Below are 19,541 nucleotides of genomic sequence, written 5' to 3'. Positions count from 1 at the left end.
ATATGCACATGGAAAATGTTTGAATTGTATTATCGACATGAATAGCTTAGAGTTTTCACTTATCTTTGAATTGGTTGATAAATTGACCCACAGTGGACAAATGCATAGGACCATGAAAATATTTTTAAATATACTTCATGAAAATAAGGTTACAGTTGTGCACTATTTATCCAAAACTCTAAACGGTGAAAGAAACTACCTTGCAAGTAGGATGATTGGATCATAGCGATATTATATTAGCAAACACACAGTTTCAACTAAGAACACAGAATACGTGCACACAAAAACTAGCGAAAACATGCTGAGCGTATAGTAGTATGTATTACGTTTGCAGTACACGCATACATATATACGTATAGGTACTACTAACATAGAGTATACTCACTGATACAAGCACTATTAGTAGTCTACTGGAGTAGTACGTAGTACTTAGCAAGCCCCGTCCAGGCCGGGCATGTCATCCTGCTGCCATCCGCCCCAGTATTGCAACGCGCCGCAGTTGGCCTCCGCTGCTGTCGCCGCCGCCGCTCCTCCGAGTGCGCTGACATCGCCAGCCTCCTGCGGCGGCGCCGTGGCAGCGGCCATTTGCTGCCACGCGCTCAGGTCGATTGCGTAGCCGCCCCCGCCCACGGCCGCGGCGCCCGGCTGGAAGTGGACCAGCTGCCGCAGGAGGTCCGGGAACGTATCGGCGGCGCCCCCGCCCTGCAGCGTCGCGGCCGCGGTGGAGGCAGACGCTTTCGCGGCGGCGGGGCCCTTACTGCCGCCGCGCCTGTTCTTGCGGCCGCCGCCGACGGGCACGTCGCGGAGCGTGCCGCCCTCGGTCCAGTGGCGCCTGCACGCCTTGCAGAGGTACCGCGGCTGCGTGCGGCTGTAGTTGTTGTAGTAGCAGAACTTGGTGTTGCCGGACTGGCAGCGCGGGCACTGCCTCGGCGGCGGGCGCGGCAGCGGTGGGTGGCCCGCGCCCGCGTTCCGGGCGCCCTGCCTCGGCGCAGCAGCCGCCGCCGCCGCGGCACTCGCCGCGTCCATGGCCACACTTGCCGGCACACTGATGCCACCGGCCGCACAGTATCCCTGTCCCTGAGAAGAAGAACACGCCGCGGGTCATCTCACGAGCATAGTTCCATTCCATGAATTACACCAGACAGTGTGTGACTGTGTGTGTGTGTGTGTGTGTGTGTGTGTGTGTGTGTGTGTGTGTGTGTGTGTGTGTGTGTGTGTGTGTGTGTGTGTGTGTGTGTACCATGGCAAGGGGTGGAGGAGGCGGCGGCGGCCTAGCAGGGATCAGGTAAGAGAGGTGCGACGAAGCGGAAGAGGAAGGCGAGGCCGGAAAGGAAGACCGCATGGTTGGCCGGGCGCCGCGGCGACGGCCAGGGCAGCTTGTTGCCGGCGGCGGGGAGGAGGGCGGCGTCGCAGTCGGACGGGGCGCGCTTGCTGCGGTGGGAGTGCCACTGTGACGCTCCGCGCATGTCGGTGCCGGGCCGGTCAGCCGCCACCGCGCACGACTCCTCCTCCAGCTCCCTTCCCCTCCTCACTACTCTCGCCTCAAGTCCGCAGCTGCAGCTTAACAATGTCTCTCGACTCTCGAGCGTGTGACTGTGCTACGAGCCTCTCGTACGATCAGTGTAGCTTCGATTCGAGCTAGTAGAATGGATGAAGAAGCACGGACAGCTCAGGCCTTGAGGCGAAGGCTGCGAGCCAATGGAGGCGTCTGAGTGCTCGACCTGGTGGTGCTTTTATAGGCGATCGATCGAGCGCGCGCGCGACGCCGCCACCGCGGGCGCGAGCGAAGGTTCCTCGTTTTGTTCGGTGAGATAATTGGCTTGCTTAGTTGATTGCTTGCTTCCTTAAGGGTTAAGGTCATAGTGGAGCGCGCAGAGACCAGGGCCAGCGCGACGGGGAAAGCGAGCGCGAGCCGACGTGGCTGGCTCCTGGCTGTGGGCACCACGGCCATCCACGCTTTTCGCCAGGTACACGTGCCGCGCGGGGGGGGGGGGGGGGGGGGGGGGCGGGGTTCGCTCGCGGCGCGGGGCTTGCACGGCGAGAGGCTGCACAGGCACAGCTATCCTTCTCGTGCCGTGAAAGGCGGTGCTAGGCCGTCGAGCCTGTGGCGTGGTAGGAGGCCGGCTGCTGGGCGCCGCGAGCTAGCAGCGCGCCGATCACCGTTTCCTTGCGGTCGAAGAAGAGAGGAGCGACGGCATGGGGATGCAAAATGCAACCAGTGTCCAGTGTGCAAGCCACGCCACGCGCGTGTATAGTTTACTCGGTTGCTCCGGTGGTGGCCGGCGACGCGACGGCGACAGGTACCGGCGAGGAGTGGCTGGCCGGCGCCCCAAAGTGCGCGCTTTTTAGGCCCCCAGCTCCTGACGAGTGAGTAGGATGAAAACTACGGCGAGCTCTTGTCTTGTCGCGAGCTGGCTGGCTGGTTTGGCCAGCGCTGCTCCTCGTCGTCGCAAGTCGTCCACCAAACCAAGCTTGTGTCTTAGCCCGGTGGTCGCTGTTGAATGGTTAGTTGCCTTGCTAGATGCGCATGGCTGTGCCTAGGGGCGGATCCAATGTGGGGGCAGGGGTGCTGGGGCACCCCTACCCACATGAATCTCATGAAGCCCCCCAAGGTTCTCTAACATTTTTCAGTCATAGACAAAGAGGAGAGGAAGAAGAAAATAAGAAGAAAAAGAGAGAAGAGAGGAGGAAGAAGAAGAAATAAACCCCCTTCAATCTAATTCTTGGATACGTCACTAGCTGTGCCTTTTTAGCATGCTCGCCACAGCTCGGAGCCAACGCAGGCAGCTTAGGATCGGTGCCCGCTCGTCGTCAGAAAGTTCGGCCAGGCTAAGAGTTGACACAGAATCGCGCAAACACACTCGAATGCGCTAGAACGCGCGAACGATTATCAAAACGATCTGAACCAGCGATGCCCTGGCGGACCGGTCTGACCGGTTCCACAGACCGGTCTGACCGGTGTGGAGCAGAGAACCGCGACGAGCCTAGAAATGCGAGCTCGGGAGGGACTCCGTCGGAGCTCGCGCAGCTAGGGTTGTCCTGAGATTGGCAAGGCCGCTCAGAACGCTTTCGAACGTCGCCGGGACGCGAGGAGAATAGCAAATTAGGGTTTGGAAAAGCTAGGGTTTGAGAGGAACAAAAAGTAGATGTAAATTGTATTGATTCGATTGGGAATACCTCAATCGGCTCTAGCCTTTATATTTATAGTTCGAGAAAATCGTACCCCTTTCCAAGTCGGTTTATACAAGAATTTATAAAATAAAATAAAGCCTACTCGGATTACAACTAAACAGACCGGTCTGACCGGTTGGCCCGACCGGTCTGACCGTCGGCCTCTGGGCCAACCACATTTGGCTGTCAACATATGCCCCCCTACTTTTTGGTGAGTTTCACAAGGCAAAAAGCACGAACTAACCTGATATACATGTTTTACACAGAACATAGCAGCCTAAAAATAAAGCTAAGGGTGATATCTAATACCGGCCATCTTCATCTTCACGCACTTTGCCATACGCTGGGGTAGAATTTCTTTAAGTATCTCCCATTGATAGCACTAGGTAGACGCTCACCCTGCACCGTCTCCATCACATATGAATTCTCGGAGATAACTTTGATAATCTTGTATAGTCCTTCCCAACTTGGCGACCACTTGTCAAACTTGTTGCTTTTCATCCCAAGAGGCAAAATTGTCTTCCAAACCAGATCTCCAACCTGAAAAGATTTATTTTTTACCTTCTTGTTGTAAGTTCTGGCCACCCGAAGCTTATCCTTCTCAATTTCCTTTAAAGCCTTCAAACGCTTGTCGGTCACCTCATCAATGTTATCCATCATCAAGTCATGGTAATCAACAGGGGAGAGATCATTTTGTTTTGCTAATCTATAAGCGTCCAGATTTACCTCAATGGGTAAAACGGCCTCTTGATGCGCGAGGGGGTATCGGGGATGGAGACTCTCGGGGACGAGGGGGTATCGAGGGCAGGGTGAGGAAAATCCCCTCGCTTCTCGGGTGCGCGACTCTTGGGACGCGGTGGGGAGAATCCTATTTCACGTTGTACCCAGGATTTCGGGAGAAGCGACCCACATAATCGAAAAATAAGCAAACCGTTTGGGTGGGATTTTGGATTATTTCCATCTAGAATCGGATTATAAGCGAAAACAAACACCCCCTAAGTCAAGTTGGGCTGTGGGGTTTATCGCGACACTGTACATGGTCGACACGTTTCGTCCCTCTCCCCTTTATCTTTCTTCCCTCTGTGATACTGTTTCTCTGCTTCTAGCTGGGATACACAACTAGACAACTAGTGGAAACTGGAAAGATAATCGGCACGGGCGAGTCTTCCATGCAGTACCATACCAGGACTCTCCACTGACGGGTGGACCTCACGGCAGTAGGATCTACACGTCAGTGAGAGCAGTTTCTCTGCAGTCGCTGCAGAGGAACCGATTCCGATCATGGTTGGATCCATGAGGTGGAATGATTTGCACGAAGTTTAAGTGATATCATATGTGTCGGTGCATCTGGATGCAAAAACAATGATCTCATCTTTGGGAACCTAAAAGCAACTCCAGTAGGGAGAGCAAATGGATTGTCATATGAAAATTTAGTCGGTGGATATAAAAAATCAATCTCCAGTAGGGTGAGCAAATGGGCTGCCATTTTGGTAGGCCTTACAAATTTCTACCCCTACACCCAATTTGGTGGACCTCTATTTGAACTGCCAACTGTGGTCCTGTCGGATTGTTATTCCGGCCAGTCCACCAAGGGTGTACCCGGCGGTAGAGTTTCAGGATGGGGATCTCTGGACCAAAAGCTCGATGGTAACACGAAGGCGCAGGGACTTAGATAGGTTCGGGCCGCGATGCGTGTAATACCCTACGTCCTGTGTTCGGGGTTGTATTAGGGTTTGTGGAATGCTGCGAAAGAAGAAATCTCTATGGGTCTTCCTACATCTCCTTTATATAGACTAGGAGCCGTAGGGGTACAAGGAAGGTATGCTCGGGTTGCTTTACAAGGAAGGAGGTCGGTTAAGATCCCTAGATATCCGGGCTTCTAGCTGGAGCCTATCATCCTGATCCACTGAAGATCCTTTCCACGCACAGCCGAGTCCTGCACGCCGAGTAGTAGTAGCCGAGTCACCGAGCAGGGTAGTCGCCCGTGTTCGGGGACCCCACTCGGTAGGGAAGTACGTAGATCTACCTCCGTCAAGCCCCCGAGCGCTGGAGGGCCGAGTTGTTTCTTGTCACACGAATGAAGTCCTTCGGTGCTCATTATAAGTGTTCACTACCATTTGTAGATCCAGAACGGGATGCGCCCCTGGGCGCACCCGTTGGGTGTAGCCCCCGAGCCTCAGAAGGTTTCGGAGAAGCATTTCGAGGGTCAAAGAACTGATCTCCGACTCCTATCAATCTGAATGCCTGAGCACTCAGCAAACATTTTCGTTACACCAATCCATTGAGGACATCGGTCCTTAGCTACCTTGAGATGGCCGTAAGATACGAACCCGACTCGGTTCCCTGACCCTGAAGTCCGGGTTTGAGTCACTGAGACTTTTCGAGTGGTTCCAGCATCCGGGCCCTGAGGCCCTGGCTGGGTCACGGAGACACGCCGGGTCGTAGGTGGCGCCCAGCCCCCGAGCAGGGTCACTGGCGGAGCCACGGAGATGCGCCGAGTAGTCGCGGCGTCCGGGCCCTGAGGCCCTGGCTGGGTCACGGAGACATGCCGGGTCGTAGGTGGCGCCCAGCCCCCGAGCAGGGTCACTGGTGGAGTCACGGAGACGCGCCGAGTAGTCGCGGCGTCCGGGCCCTGAGGCCCTGGCTGGGTCACGGAGACACGCCGGGTCATAGGTGGAGCCCAGCCCCCGAGTAGGGTCGCTGGCGGAGTCACGGAGATACGCCAAGTAGTCGCGGCGTCCGGGCCCTGAGGCCCTAGCTGGGTCACGAAGACACACCGGGTCATAGGTGTCGCCCAGCCCCCGAGCAGGGTTGCTGGCAGAGTCACGGAGACACGCCGAGTAGTTGCGGCGTCCGGGCCCTGATGCCCTGCCTGGGCCACGGAGACACACCAGGTCGTAAGAGGAATATTCGAAGCATATTCGCATTACGGTAAAAATCAAACTGTTATCTCCCTGAGCGAATCTGATGCGCCTGATAGAGGAGTGGGGCTATCAGGGGCAACGGTAAAAAGAAAGTTACCATTTATCCCGCTCCGTCCGCCGTAAGATTCTCGGCCCGATCTGATCCGACCGTTGATTTCGGATTTGCCCATTGTGCCACCTCCGATATTTAAACAGGGGAAGCTGCGCGGAGCGGCCACCCTGTTCCCGAGCTCTCTAGTGCTTTCCGCCGCCTTGCCGACTCGGCTAGTTTCCAGAGCTCTCGGCTTTCCTGTTCCTATCGATTTCCACCCCTTTCTTGAGCTTTGCCGCCATCGCCATGGCCGCCACTCCTGCTGCTTCATTGTCTTCGACCTTGGGGAGCACCGAAGACGCTCCGCCGCCTTCATCATCATGGCAGAAGTGTACGCTCTAGGAGAGCGACATCCAGGACATGGTGGTGTGCGGCATCCTCCCGGAGAAGCAGATCTCCGGGTGGCGGTGCTGCTACGGGGAGGAATTCCCGTCGGAGGACACGGACCAGACGATCGTGTTCAAGTCCTTCTATGAGAAGGGCTTCGTGCTGCCCGTGGGGGCCTTCTTCCGTGGGCTCCTTCACTTCTACGGGCTCGAGGTAACACATCTCAAGCCCAACTCAATCGCCCAAATCGCCATCTTCATGCACCTCTGCGAGGGGTACCTGGGGATCGCTCGCCACTTCAACTTGTGGCGGGCTCTGTACTGCCTGAAGGGGCACCCGTCCAACATTCGCCGGAATGTCGTGGGTGGAGCCGCCTTCTCGCTGCGCCAGGGGAGCGTCTACCCCGACTTCAAGCTCGGCGACACCAACAAGGGGTGGGCGCGGGAATGGTTCGTGATGTCGAACCCGGCACCATGCCTCCCGGCGCGCACTGGCCGCGCGCCAGAGTACAACGCGTGCTGGGAGGAGCCGCCGACCGCCGAGGAGATGGCGCAAGTAGAGCGCCTCCTCAAGGAGATCGCCGACTTGTCGGTGCAGAAGCTGACAGGGGCCACAATGGCCCTCTCCTTCTGCAAGCGGCTGACGCAGCCGATCCAGGAGAGGGTTCAACCGGCCTACAAGTACTGGGGTCATGATGACCCAATCCGGGGACAGAAGCGCAAAGTCCCCCAGGAGGAGATTGCAAACCGGGTCGCCCGCATCATGGCAGGGCAGATCCGGGACAAGGACTGCCCGAAAGCCCTCTGCCTGAAGCGGCCGACCGATGCCGTAAGTTTTCTTGAATCTTCCTGGTTGTTTTCTTCATTTCCAAGTAGTTTCCTCTGCTTTTGCTCTGTTTTTCCGACTGCACCCGTTGGGTTATGATACAACTCGGATTCTTTGCAGGCCAAGGTCTTGGAGTACTGGCCCCCCGCTCCTCTGCCTGAGGGGGAGCCTGGCAAGGATGCCGCCGCCCCCGCCGAGCGGTTCCAGTCGGCGGAGGAGGAGGAAGAGTTCTCCTCCGACTCCTCTGTGGGGAGCGAGTCGGAGGTGGAGATCACTGGTGCCTCGAGGCCGCCGATCTCGGCCGGCCCGAGGAGGAAGACGCGCTGCGCCATGAAGAAGATCCCACTGTCGAAGGTGGGATTGATGGCGGCGCAAAGGTCGCTGAGGAGCTCGCCCCCCAAGGGTACGGGCAAAGTTCGGGGAGCGTCGGCGCCCCCGGCTACTGCTGGAGCGGTGTCGGCCGGCCCCCAAGCCGAGAAGGAAGCAGCCCAGGGACTGGGCCAACTGCGCGGGGAAGTGACGCCCCCGCGCCCTGGTTCTGGGGCTCAGCTGGCCGCGCGCTGAAGCTCAAATTCGCACTGCACCGGAGCGGTGGGTAAATGTCTTGATCATTTGTAGTCATTCTTGCTTGAATTCTCTTTCCTAGACCTGTGCTGAGCGCCTTATTTGTTGATGTAGGAGGGCGTCGCTTAGCGGCGCCAAGAGGAAGGCGGAGGGGTCATCTACCGAGGGTGGCTCCAGTGATGCCACGATGCTGACCTCGCCGCAGGTGAGTCCGGCGAAGAGCCACGCTCGCCGTGAGGTGGAGAAGAAGGAGGAGGAGGACGAGGCCAGCAACAGGGTCTCCCCTCCTCTCTAGGATGCGGAGATGCAGGACCCACCCCGTGACGAAGGGCGGCGCAGGTGGTGGTCGAGGCCCGCGAGGTCCCGGCCATTGAGGTGGCGAGGACCGAGGAGGTCCCAGCCATCGAGGTCGGGAGGACCCAGGCGAAGTCCTCGGGGGGAGCCAAGACTCCGCCGTTGAAGGAGGAGGCCGTGGAGGACGAGTCACTCGGCGGCCACCTGGTCGAGTGCCCCAAGGTGACCCATGAGTGGGTCGAGGTAGGTCTCCTGCCTCGCTCTTTGTGTGGCCGACTTGTTCTTGTAGATGTCGCCTTGTAACACCGAGTTGTTCTCCAGGCTCTAGTGGAGTTGTCGGAGCAGGCTACCCAGGAGCTGGCCGAGGGGAGCACCGCCATCAGTCGGGTGGCGGAGCTCGAGGCCAGGGTGGCCGAGTTGGAGGCACAGGGCCGCCGGTTAGAGGCCGAGAAGGTGAAGGCCGAGGAAGCTCTTCGGAAGGAGAAGCGCGGTAAGGAGTCGGATCAACGTCTGCCGAGTCCTTTTTGCATTGTTGGTCTTTGACTTGCTTGTTGTTTAGAGCTGGAGGCCTGCACCAAGGCCAACGAGGAGCTGCAGAAGCTCTGGGAGGTAGCTGAAGCTTGAGAGGCCTCTATCGAGGAGAAGCTTCGCCCGGAGCAGCAGGCTCGACGCGGTACGATTCGGAAATCATACGGCTGTTGATTGTCCATAGTTTTTGTGGCTGCGGCTGACCCAACCGAGTGCTTCTCTGCAGAAGCGGAGGATCAGGCGGCGCAGGGCCGGGCGACGCTGGATTGCCTGAGCGGGCCATTGGAGGCTCTGCTCGGGGCGTTAGAGCCCGAGGGCATGGTGGCGGCTGACAGCCTGTCTGAGAGGCTGGAGGCGTTCCATGGCCGACTGGAGGCCGTCGTCAAGGGAGCGGCTAGGGATGCCGTGCAGCACACACTGGGACTGGTGAAGTCCCATCACCCGGAGGCGGATCTGGATCCGATGGGGGACGGCGTTCCTACTGACTGCTCCGAGGCGGATTGGGAGACCAACCACGCTGCTGTCCTGGAGATCGCCGAGCGAGTCGTGGCCGACTTGTAGGCTGTCGGCCTCTAGGACTTTCTGTTGTTTATTTTGCTGCAAGTAGAGTTGGTCAGGGTGAACCGACTTAAAACAATATTTATGTAAATAATGTTTATTTTTAGTCATTTTTAAGTTATGCCCACTGTCTGAGTTCTTTCTGAATTTGCCGAGTAGGTGGAAGGCGGACTCTGAGTCCTTTCTGATAGCGCTTGAGAGCTGATCATTAATGTGCGCAGTAGGTTAGGGTGACACAGAGTGGTTCCAGGACATACTCGGCTGTGTTCGTTAAGAGTGGACCGGGTTGTTCTTGTCCGACTGGTCGGACTCCGAGTAGGGGCTGGGTGGGTGGCCGAGACGCAGCCCCCGAGCGTGTTGAAAACGACTCGGTAAAGAATGAAAGGCAGTAAAATATGATGTATCAAATGCAACGAACTTTATTAAATGAGTAGATAGGTACATAGCTTTGCATTTTCTATGCTTCTACGGATTGAAGCGGCGTAGGCGTTTGATATTCCATGAGTTGCCCACGTGTGTGTTGCCTTGCCTTTGTAATTGGTAGGTTCCTGGAACCACTACCCACTGATGATGAAGGGTCCTTCCCATGGAGAAGACAACTTATGAGTGCCGGTAGTCGACTGGATTCGTCGTAGAACCAGGTCGCCGACGTTGAAATCTCGCTCGTGGATGTAGCGATCATGATAGCGCCGGAGCTGCTGTTCATATCTCACGTGTTGTATGGAGGCCGTCAGGCGGTGCTCCTCTGCCGAGTCAATGTCAGTGCATCGAGTCGACTCGGATTCGTCTTCGTCGTAGTTCTGGATGCGCGGAGCACCAAAAGCTATGTCCGATGGCAGGACTGCTTCAGAACCGTACACCATGAAGAATGACGAGTAGCCAGTGGCCCGGCTTCTTTGTGTGCGGAGTCCCCATACTACTCTGGGTAGTTCTGGGAGCCACTTTGCACCGTATTTTCCGATCGGGTCAAAAATTCTGGTCTTGAGCCCCTGGAGGATCAAGCCATTAGCCCTTTCGACTTGGCCGTTGCACCTTGGGTGGGCCACGGAGGCGTAGTAGATGTCGATGCTGCTCTCTTGGCAGTAGTCCCAGAACTCAGACCCCATGAACGAGGTGCCCAGGTCTGTAATGATCCGATTAGGCACTCCAAACCGGTGTGATATCTCCTCGATGAACCCGGCTGCCTTAGCTGTTGTAGTGGCCGTCACGGGCTTGACTTCAATCCACTTTGTGAACTTGTCGATTGCCACGAATATGTGATTGTATCCGCCGACGGCTGTCTTTAGGGGTCCCACGGAGTCGAGACCCCAGCAGGCGAATGTCCAGGAAGGCGGTATAGTCCGTAGGGCCAGAGCCGGGATGTGCTGCTACTTGGAGAAGAACTGGCACCCGAGACATCACCTGACGATGTTCCGAGCGTCGGCCAGGGGTGAGCCAGTAGAAGCCTGATCGGAAGGCTTTCCCCATGAGGGTGGAGGCGCCCGCATGGTTGCCGCAGATACCCGAGTGGATATCGCTAAGGAGTCGGACTCCTTCATCCTGTGTGATGCATTTGCACAGGGTTCCTGAGGATATCGAGTACCTGAACAACTCGGTTCCTATGACGACATAGTTGCTGGATCGGCGTGCAAGCTTCTCGTGCTCCTTTCCTTTTGGGTAGCTTTTGTTGTTCTTGATGAAGTCGATAATGGGGGAGCGCCAATCGGTGTTGAGAGTCAGAACCTGCTGCCCTATGGCCTGGACCAAGTCGGGCTTTGTGGGAGGTTCCTCTTCAATCTTCACTGTTGGGCTGTTGAGTGCTTGAATGAACACGCCGGATGGTATGATGGATCGCTTGGATCCGAGTTTGGACGGGGCATCTGCTGCGACGTTGTCGTCGCTGGGGACGTGGTGGAACTCCAGGCCATAGAATTTGCCTTCGAGCTTCCTGATCTCCCTATAATAGGCGTCCATATTCTCCTTGGTGCATTCCTAGTCTTTGTTGACTTATTGTATGACGACTTTGGAGTCACCATAAGCCAACAGATTCTTGATGCTGAGTGTGATGGCGATCCGGAGACCATGAATAAGAGCTTCGTACTCGGCGGCGTTGTTGGTAGCCTTGAAAAGTAACTAGAGGACATATTTAAGTTGTTCACCTTAGGGAGAGATGAAGAGAACTCCAGCACCAGCTCCATCACGGTTGAGAGCGCCGTCGAAGTACATGATCCAGTGCTCAGATCTGTTGTCGGGTGGAGGATCTTGGATCTCGGTCCATTCAGCGATGAAGTCGGCCAAGGCCTGCGATTTGATTGTAGAGTGCGGCATAAACTCAATCGTGAAGGCGCCGAGTTCTACTGACCATTTGACGACTCGGCCGTTAGCGTCCCTGTTCTGCAGGATGTCGCCGAGTGGGTAGGAAGAGGCCACCTTGATCTTGTGAGCCTGGAAGTAGTGCCGAAGCTTTCTTGACGTGATGAGGATGGCGTACAATAGCTTCTGCACTTGGGGTTAGCACGCCTTGGACTCGCCGAGTACTTCGTTGATAAAGTAAACCGGTCGCTGGACCTTGTAGATGTGACCCGGCTCGTCTCGTTCGACGACCAGGACGGTACTCACCACGTTGGTGGTAAAGGCGATGTACAGGAGGAGGACTTCCCTGTCTTCTGGTGCTGTTAAGACAGGTGGCGAGGTGAGAAAATCCTTGAGCTCCTGGAATTCTTTGGAAGCATCGTCGTTCCACTCGAACTTGTCAGACTTCCAGAGAAGTTTGAAGAAGGGTATGTGTCGGATTGCTTATCCGGCAAGTTCACCAGGGGTGTACCCGGCGGTAGAGTTTAGGAGGAGAGATCTCGGAGCCAAGAACTTGATGTTAACACAAGACAACGGTTTAGACAGGTTCGGGCCGCGATGCGCGTAATACCCTACGTCCTGTTTGGGGTGGATTTGTATTGCCTTACGTTCGGGATGAGGAGCTGTCGAGGCTGCTGTGGAGTACAAAGTTGCGAACTGTTGGGATGTCCCCTATGGGTTCCCCCACGACTTCTTTATATAGTCTAGGAGCCTTGGGTTACAAGTAAGAGTTTTAGATCTAAGGTTGTTTACTAGGAAATAGGTCGGATAGAATCCCTAAGAATCCGGGGTAGTCTGTTCTATCCTTCATCCTGATCCGCAGAGGACCCTTTTGTCGTCCGGCCGAGTGCCTGTCCGCCGGGTAATCGAGCAGGGTAGTCTCCAGGAATCAGGGACCCTACTCGGCAGGGAGGTACCTGGGTCTACCTCCGTCAGTATGCCTCTATCGCCGAGTCGGCTTATGAACCTACTCAAGGCGGCCATACACCCTGTGAGCTTCATTAGGTCCTTTTTGCTCCTGGGAGGTTTCATGAACCTGATGGCGTTGACCTTGGTGGGATTGGCTTCGATGCCCCGGCTACTGACTATGAAGCCAAGTAGTTTTTCGGACGGGACACCGAACACACACTTGGTCGGGTTGAGCTTCCATTTGAATTTTCTGAGATTTTCAAATGTCTCAGAGAGATCCGTAATGAACTAATCATTACGTTTTGTCTTGACGATGATGTCATCGACATAGGCCTCGGCGTTGCGCTCGATCTGCCTCTGGAGGCATCTCTGAATGGCTTTCTGGTATGTGGCGCCGGCATTCTTGAGGCCGAACATCATTGTGTTGTAGCAGTAGGCCCCGAAAGGGGTGATGAAGAACGTCTTCTCTTGGTCCAACTCCTTGAGGGCTATCTGGTGGTACCCTGAGTAACAGTCAAGAAAAGAGAGGAGAACGCACCCGGCCGTCGAGTCGACGACCTGGTCGATGTGTGGTAGAGGAAAGTGGTCTTTAGGGCAGTGTTTGTTAAGATCAGTATAGTCAACACACATTCTCCATTCACCATTTTTCTTTTTTACAAGGACTGGGTTTGCCAGCCAATCTAGGTGTGCGACTTCTCTTTTAAAACCAGCGGCAATGAGCCGGGTTATTTCTACCCTAATAGCCTCCTTTCGATCCTGCGCGAAGCGGCGGAGCCGTTGCTTGATGGGTCTCGCCTTCGTGTCAAGGTATAAGGAGTGCTCAGCATCCTCCCTTGGAACTCCCGGCATGTCAGATGGCTTCCATGCAAAGATGTCCCAGTTTTCCCGGAGGAAGAAGGTGAGCGCGCCTTCTTATGCCTGGTCGAGGCTGGCCCCGATCACGGCGGTCTTGTGCGGCTCATCGTCCCGGAGGACGATGGTCTTGGTCGCCACGGCTGGCGCGAGCTGCGACTCGGAAGTCAACTCCTTGGCGGGGATCCGCTGCTGGTCCTCCGGGAGGTTCTTTGCTACCTGGGCAACAAGAACCGAGTTCTTGGATCGTTCTAAGGTGTCGGAGAGCTCGATGTTCTTGGCCTCGCACGCGTAGGAGGTCTGCAAATCTCCGTCGACCGAGAGGACCCCCTTTGGAGCTGGCATCTTCAAGAGAAGATACGTGTGGTTGGGGATCGCCATGAACTTGGTGAGGGAGGGTCTTCCCAGGATGGCATGGTAGGAGGTCTCGAACTCGACGACCTCAAAGTTGACGTACTCGGTGCGGTAGTTATCGCGGGTGCCGAAGGTGACCGGCAAAGTGGCCCGGCCGACCGGAGTCGACCTGGCTCCGGGGATGATGCCGTAGAAGGCCTGGTCGGATGGCACTAGGGTGGTCATGTCATAGCCCATGCTCTCCAACGTGCTGGCGAAGATGATGTCGAGGGCGCTGCCAGCGTCGACGAGTACTTTGGCCAGGCGGACCTAGCTAACCACCGGGCTGACCACAAGGGGGTAAGCACCCGGCCTGTGCAGGTGAACCCAATGTTGGAAATATGCCCTAGAGGCAATTATAGAGATGATCATATTTCCTTGTATTCATGATTAATGAAGTGTTCCTTGAATATCCATGAAAGGCAACTTGTATTGATTGACAATTATGTGAATTGTCTGTGAGACTCTTTACTTGTATGGTTATTTTAAAGCTGTTCCTAGTCGGAGTTCATGTGAGGACACACATGGATATTAGACTAGCACATGTATTAGTTGATGACTATGTTTCACAAGTCAAGGGCATGCAGATATCAAATTAATAATGTGGGCTCATGTGGGACATGAATCTGAACTGACCCAACACGAGATGATGACTTCTCATTACACAATATGTACGCTGTGTCCTAAGACCTGAGATCGTCGTATGTACTCAAGATGTGAACCGACTTACTTAGGAGCCATCAAATGCTGCACCATAACAGGGTAGTCATAAAGGTGGCTTTCGGGTCTGTCAAGAAGCATGTTGTGAGACATAGTCGGTCAAGATGGGATTTGCCCCTCTCTACAAGAGAGAGATATCTCTGGGCCCCTCGAGTGATTCGGATCAGGAAATGCATGGCCATGCTAGGGTTAAGAGTTAACCAAGGATTCCGAATCATAGGATCGAGAAAGAGTGGTTGGCTTGGAGCTAGACCAAATATCGTGAGGCAAAAGGAACAACATGTATATGATATTGTGGTGGCTCGTCTGATATGATCTTTGTGTGCGTATAGGAGTTGACATGTCTTGCTAGAGGCCACTGTCTACTATTGGGCCGACTAAGAGTACTCGGGCCATGTCTATTCGCATGTGAGCCCATAGGGTCACACACTTAAGAGAAAGAAGCCTGATAAGGATGAGATCCGAATTAGACTGGGCTTAGGTGCACTAATGAGCCTTTTCGGCCCAAAAGGGGGCGCCCAAGGTGGGGCCTAAGGCAGCCCACCTAAGGGGCTATATAAACAGAGGAGAATGGGGGCGCCTAAACCCTAGACCATTTACTATTCACGGTTACTGCTTACGTGCACAGTAATGCCATCGTAAACAGTTGCCGCGGCGGGCTACAGTACCTCCCCTCCTTCGCGCCCAAGGCCTCGGTCGCCTTCGCGGATCTAGCAATCCGGATCGCGACGCTTCTTCCCATACGTGTGGATACCTTGGAGGTGCCGCATCTGCTGCACAAGGATGAGCCGCACGTGAGGAGGTTCTCGCAACTGCACTGCCGGCTTCCATCTGTTCGACTACATCGACGCGCGATAGAAGTTCCGCACCCGCGCGCCTAGTGGTAATCCCGTGATCTATAACAGCAGTAGTTCCTGGTTATGGGGTAGAAAATTTTTGTTTTCCGTCCCCATATTCCTACAGCGGTATCAAGAGCCAGTGCTGACTCGTTATAGATTCGGATATGTGCATATGGAGATATGCGTAGTTTCAGATCGATCTATGACCTAGTTTCGTAAACTAGCTGCGAAGGTTGTGCAACGACATACTCCTACCGGTCGGTTTTCCGCCATAGGAGTTAAGTGATGCACATAAACCCGGTCTCTGCGGTTGGAGATCAATGTGATTGGTCGAATCGAAACTTAGGGCATAAGCCAGATGCATGAGATGCATAGGGCAGTAGATTGGATCTACTGCGAATTCCGTTTTGTTGCAAAAGCGTGTTTTACAGTAAAACAGTCATAACTTTTGCATACGAACTCGGATTTAGGCGAACTTTATATCGATTTGTATCTACAGAAAAAGTTAGAGTTCGTTCAGAACAGAACTTCTGTTTTCACGATATTTAGATTTGCGAAATTCATCCCAGAAGATAGAGTTTTTGGCGATTTAATTTCGAACATCGGAATCACATAACTCTGTTTTGCAGGTTTAGTGATCGGTATGGCCCCTATGTGTATGTGATGCATGTGTGTAATTATTGCATGACCTGCGTGCCGTGATTATGACAATTCGGCCGTAGCCATTTGAATTGTTGCATTTGATGTAATGGCCTGCGTGCCAATCTGTGATGATCCAAGTCGTGAATGTAATTTTATTTACTAGCTATTAGGTGTAATAGCAAGTTCTAATTCTTGGAGTTTTCATCACATGAAGAATGGTGCACATGTACATGGAGATGGAGATCAACATGATGAACAAGTTCTATGAAGATGGAGATCTACATGGCGAACAAGTTCTATGGTGATGGAGATCACCATGAGAACAAGGGTCATACTGATTCACAATTATGTGCTTGCCGTTCTTGACATTTAACTACTACGTGCGTCATAGTAGAAGTAGAATGACCCCTCACAAATTTCGAGCTATCATGCCCTACCAACTAAACCTTGCACTGTCACATGTCTTGTACAATTGGTGGTGGGTCTATGAAATTAGGGTGCCACCAGTTTTCCTTGGCTAGACAGGTTCGTATCGGATACTTACACGCATAAGGGTTGGTTAGCTTGACAAGGTTAGCTTAACGGTTAAGGACCTTGGGGCATAAAGGTTGGGCGCCGAGACATGAGATGTCACCCAACAACAAGTCATATGAGATATGATTAGCAAAGAGTTGCTTACCGATCTACCTTGTCCTCTAGCGGTGATGCTAAAGCTCACTAGTCGACTTGATAGTTGTGGGTCTTGAATCACTAAGAATCAATGGAGGGATATTGATTTTAGTGGGAGTAGATTTTGTTAAATTGTTTAATATGATTTACTCCATCATGAATACGTTTGTCTTAGTATTTTGCATTATTATTTTGTTGTAGATCATGGTCCGCAATAACACCCAATCCTTTTAATTGCGTTCGGTCCTTGAGAAGGACAAACTTAATGGGACTAACTATGCGGATTGGATCCGCAACCTAAGAATTGTTCTCAGGGCAGAGAAAAAGGAAGATGTTCTAGATACCCCATGTCCAGAATAAGCCTACCTTCAAGAAGAAAGGTTCTTCTTGGAAGAAGAAGGGCAAGGTTAAGGTTGCGAACCCTAAGCCAAACCCCGCACTCAAGGCTAAACCTGGACCAACTGCAAATAATGAGTGACTTCATTGTCACGAGAAGGGACACTGGAAGAGGAATTGCAAGCTGTACTTCACCTCGTTGAAGAACCGTTCTTCCACCTCGGGTACACTTGTTGTTCATATTACAGAAATATTTCTCGCTGACTCTTATGTTAATTCCTAGGTATTTGATACCGGATCGGTTGCTCATATATGCAATTCGATGCAGGGAATGACAAAGAGTAGAAGTGTTGAAAGAGGAGAAGTTGACTTCCGCGTCGGCAATAATGCAAGAGTTGCTGCTGTGGCCGTCGGGACGATGCAACTTCACCTACCATCAGGATTTGTCTTGGAGCTTAGTAATTGTTATTTTGTTCCTAGTTTAAGTCGAAACATTGTGTCTCCTTCATGTCTGATGAAGGATGGTTATTCTTTTGCGAGTGAAAACAATGGTTGTGTGATATCTAAGAATAACATGTTTGTGGCTCTGGCGTCCATTAAGAATGGGATATTTATTCTAAATCTTGATGATTTACCTGTCTGTAATATAATTGCTAAAAGGCCTCGGCTTACTGATTTGAATCCTACCTACATGTGGCATTATCGTCTCAGTCATATAAGCGAGAAATGCATGAAGAAGCTCCATGCGGATGGACTTCTAACTTCGTTTGATTTTCAATCATACGAGACATGCGAAGCTTGTTTGCTGGGCAAGATGACCAAGACGCCATTCACAGGTTTTCAGAGAAAGCATCGGACTTGCTGGAACTCATACATACTGATGTATGTGGACCAATGAGCTCGATTGCTAGAGGTGGATTCCAATACTTCATAACTTTCACTGATGACTTGAGTAGATATGGCTATGTCTACTTGATGAAGCATAAGTCTGAAACTTTTAAAAAGTTCAAAGAATTTCAGAGTGAAGTTGAAAATCAGTGTGGCAAGAAAATTAAAGTTTTACGATCTGATCGTGGAGGCGAATATCTGAGCCACGAGTTTAGCAATCATCTAAAGAGTTGCAGAATTGTTCCACAACTTACACCACCTGGAACACCTCAGAGAAACGGTGTGTCTGAGCGACGTAATCAAACTCTGTTGGACATGGTTCGATCAATGATGAGCCAGTCGGATCTACCGTTATCGTTTTGGGGTTACGCTCTAGAAACAGCAGCTTTCACACTGAATAGGGTGCCGTCAAAATCCGTAGACAAGACACCATATGAAATATGGACCGTCAAGTCTCCTAGTTTGTCTTTTCTAAAAATTTGGGGTTGTGAAGCATTTGTCAAACGACTCCAGTCTGACAAGCTTGCACCCAAATCGGATAAGTGCATATTCGTGGGATACCCAAAGGAGACCTTAGTGTATTACTTCTACAATCGATCTGAGGGAAAAGTGTTTGTCGCTCGGAACGAAGTTTTCCTAGAGAAAGAGTTTCTCAAAGGAGAGAAAAGTGGAAGAACGGTGCAACTTGAAGAAGTTCGAGATGAGCCAATAGGACAAGACTCTACAAGTGACGCTAATGTAGCTAAACAAGTTGAGATGCCTATGGAAACAGAAGCACCTCCGCAACCACGAAGGTCAGCAAGGCTCTGCGCATAGATAATGATGAGCCTGCGATATATGCAGAGGCGATGGCAGACCCTGATTCCGAGAGATGGCAAGATGCCATGAAATCCGAAATAGAATCCATGAAGGAAAATCAAGTTTGGAACTTGATAGACCCGCCCGATGGTGTGAGAACCATAGAGTGCAAATGGATCTATAAGAAGAAGAAAGATATGGATGGAAATATTCACATCTATAAAGCTCGACTTGTCGCAAAAGGTTTTCGACAAGTTCAAGGAGTTGACTACGACGAGACTTTCTCGCCCGTAGCGATGCTTAAATCTGTCCGGATTATTCTAGCTATTGCTGTATATTTCGATTATGAAATATGGCAGATGGATGTCAAAACAGCTTTCCTCAATGGAAATCTGACCGAGGACGTGTATATGATGCAGCCCGATGGTTTTGTCGATCCGACCAATGCTGGAAAGATATGCAAGCTTCAAAAAAAAATCCATTTATGGATTAAAGCAAGCATCTCGGAGTTGGAATATTCGTTTTGATGAAGTAGTCCAAGGTTTTGGCTTCATTAAAAACGAAGAAAAAGCTTGTGTTTACAAGAAGAAAAGTGGGAGCTCTGTTGCATTTCTAATCTTGTATGTAGATGACATACTGCTGATTGGAAATAATATTCCTTTGCTTGAGTACGCAAAGACTTCACTGAAAAATAGTTTTTCGATGAATGATTTAGGAGAAGCAGCATACATACTGGGCATCAAGATCTATAGAGATAGATCAAAGAGGCTTATAGGATTAAGCCAAGATACTTACATTGACAAAGTGTTGAAACGGTTCAACATGGAAGAGGCAAAGAAAGGGTTCTTGCCTATGTCACATGGCATACATCTTAGCAAGACT

The 19,541-nt window shown here is 52.5% G+C and overlaps 1 protein-coding gene across 1 annotated transcript; it reads right to left on the bottom strand.

The window, feature by feature from the left end:
* Positions 1–107: 107 nt before the first annotated feature.
* On the bottom strand, positions 108–1,763 carry LOC120692119 (dof zinc finger protein 2-like). Its single transcript, XM_039975349.1, has 2 exons — positions 1,241–1,763; positions 108–1,077 (listed from the first exon to the last, which is right to left on the bottom strand). The coding sequence occupies exons 1-2, from the start codon at positions 1,340–1,342 to the stop codon at positions 430–432; spliced, it is 750 nt and encodes a 249-aa protein (XP_039831283.1). The 5' UTR covers positions 1,343–1,763; the 3' UTR covers positions 108–429.
* Between the last annotated feature and the right edge of the window lie 17,778 nt (positions 1,764–19,541).

Source organism: Panicum virgatum, chromosome 9N (assembly GCF_016808335.1).
Source record: "Panicum virgatum strain AP13 chromosome 9N, P.virgatum_v5, whole genome shotgun sequence".
NCBI classification, from domain to species: domain Eukaryota; kingdom Viridiplantae; phylum Streptophyta; class Magnoliopsida; order Poales; family Poaceae; genus Panicum; species Panicum virgatum.
The sequence above is the reverse complement of the archived record's forward strand: the minus strand, read 5'-3'. Positions and strand labels throughout refer to the sequence as shown.

What these genes read in the sequence shown, in the direction of transcription:
- LOC120692119 (XM_039975349.1), bottom strand. Translation starts at nt 1,342, where the DNA reads ATGCGGTCTTCCTTTCCGGCCTCGCCTTCCTCTTCCGCTTCGTCGCAC. An exon ending in CTCCTCCACCCCTTGCCATG is followed by an intron (nt 1,078 to 1,240) that starts GTACACACACAC and finishes TCTTCTTCTCAG; the next exon opens with GGACAGGGATACTGTGCGGC.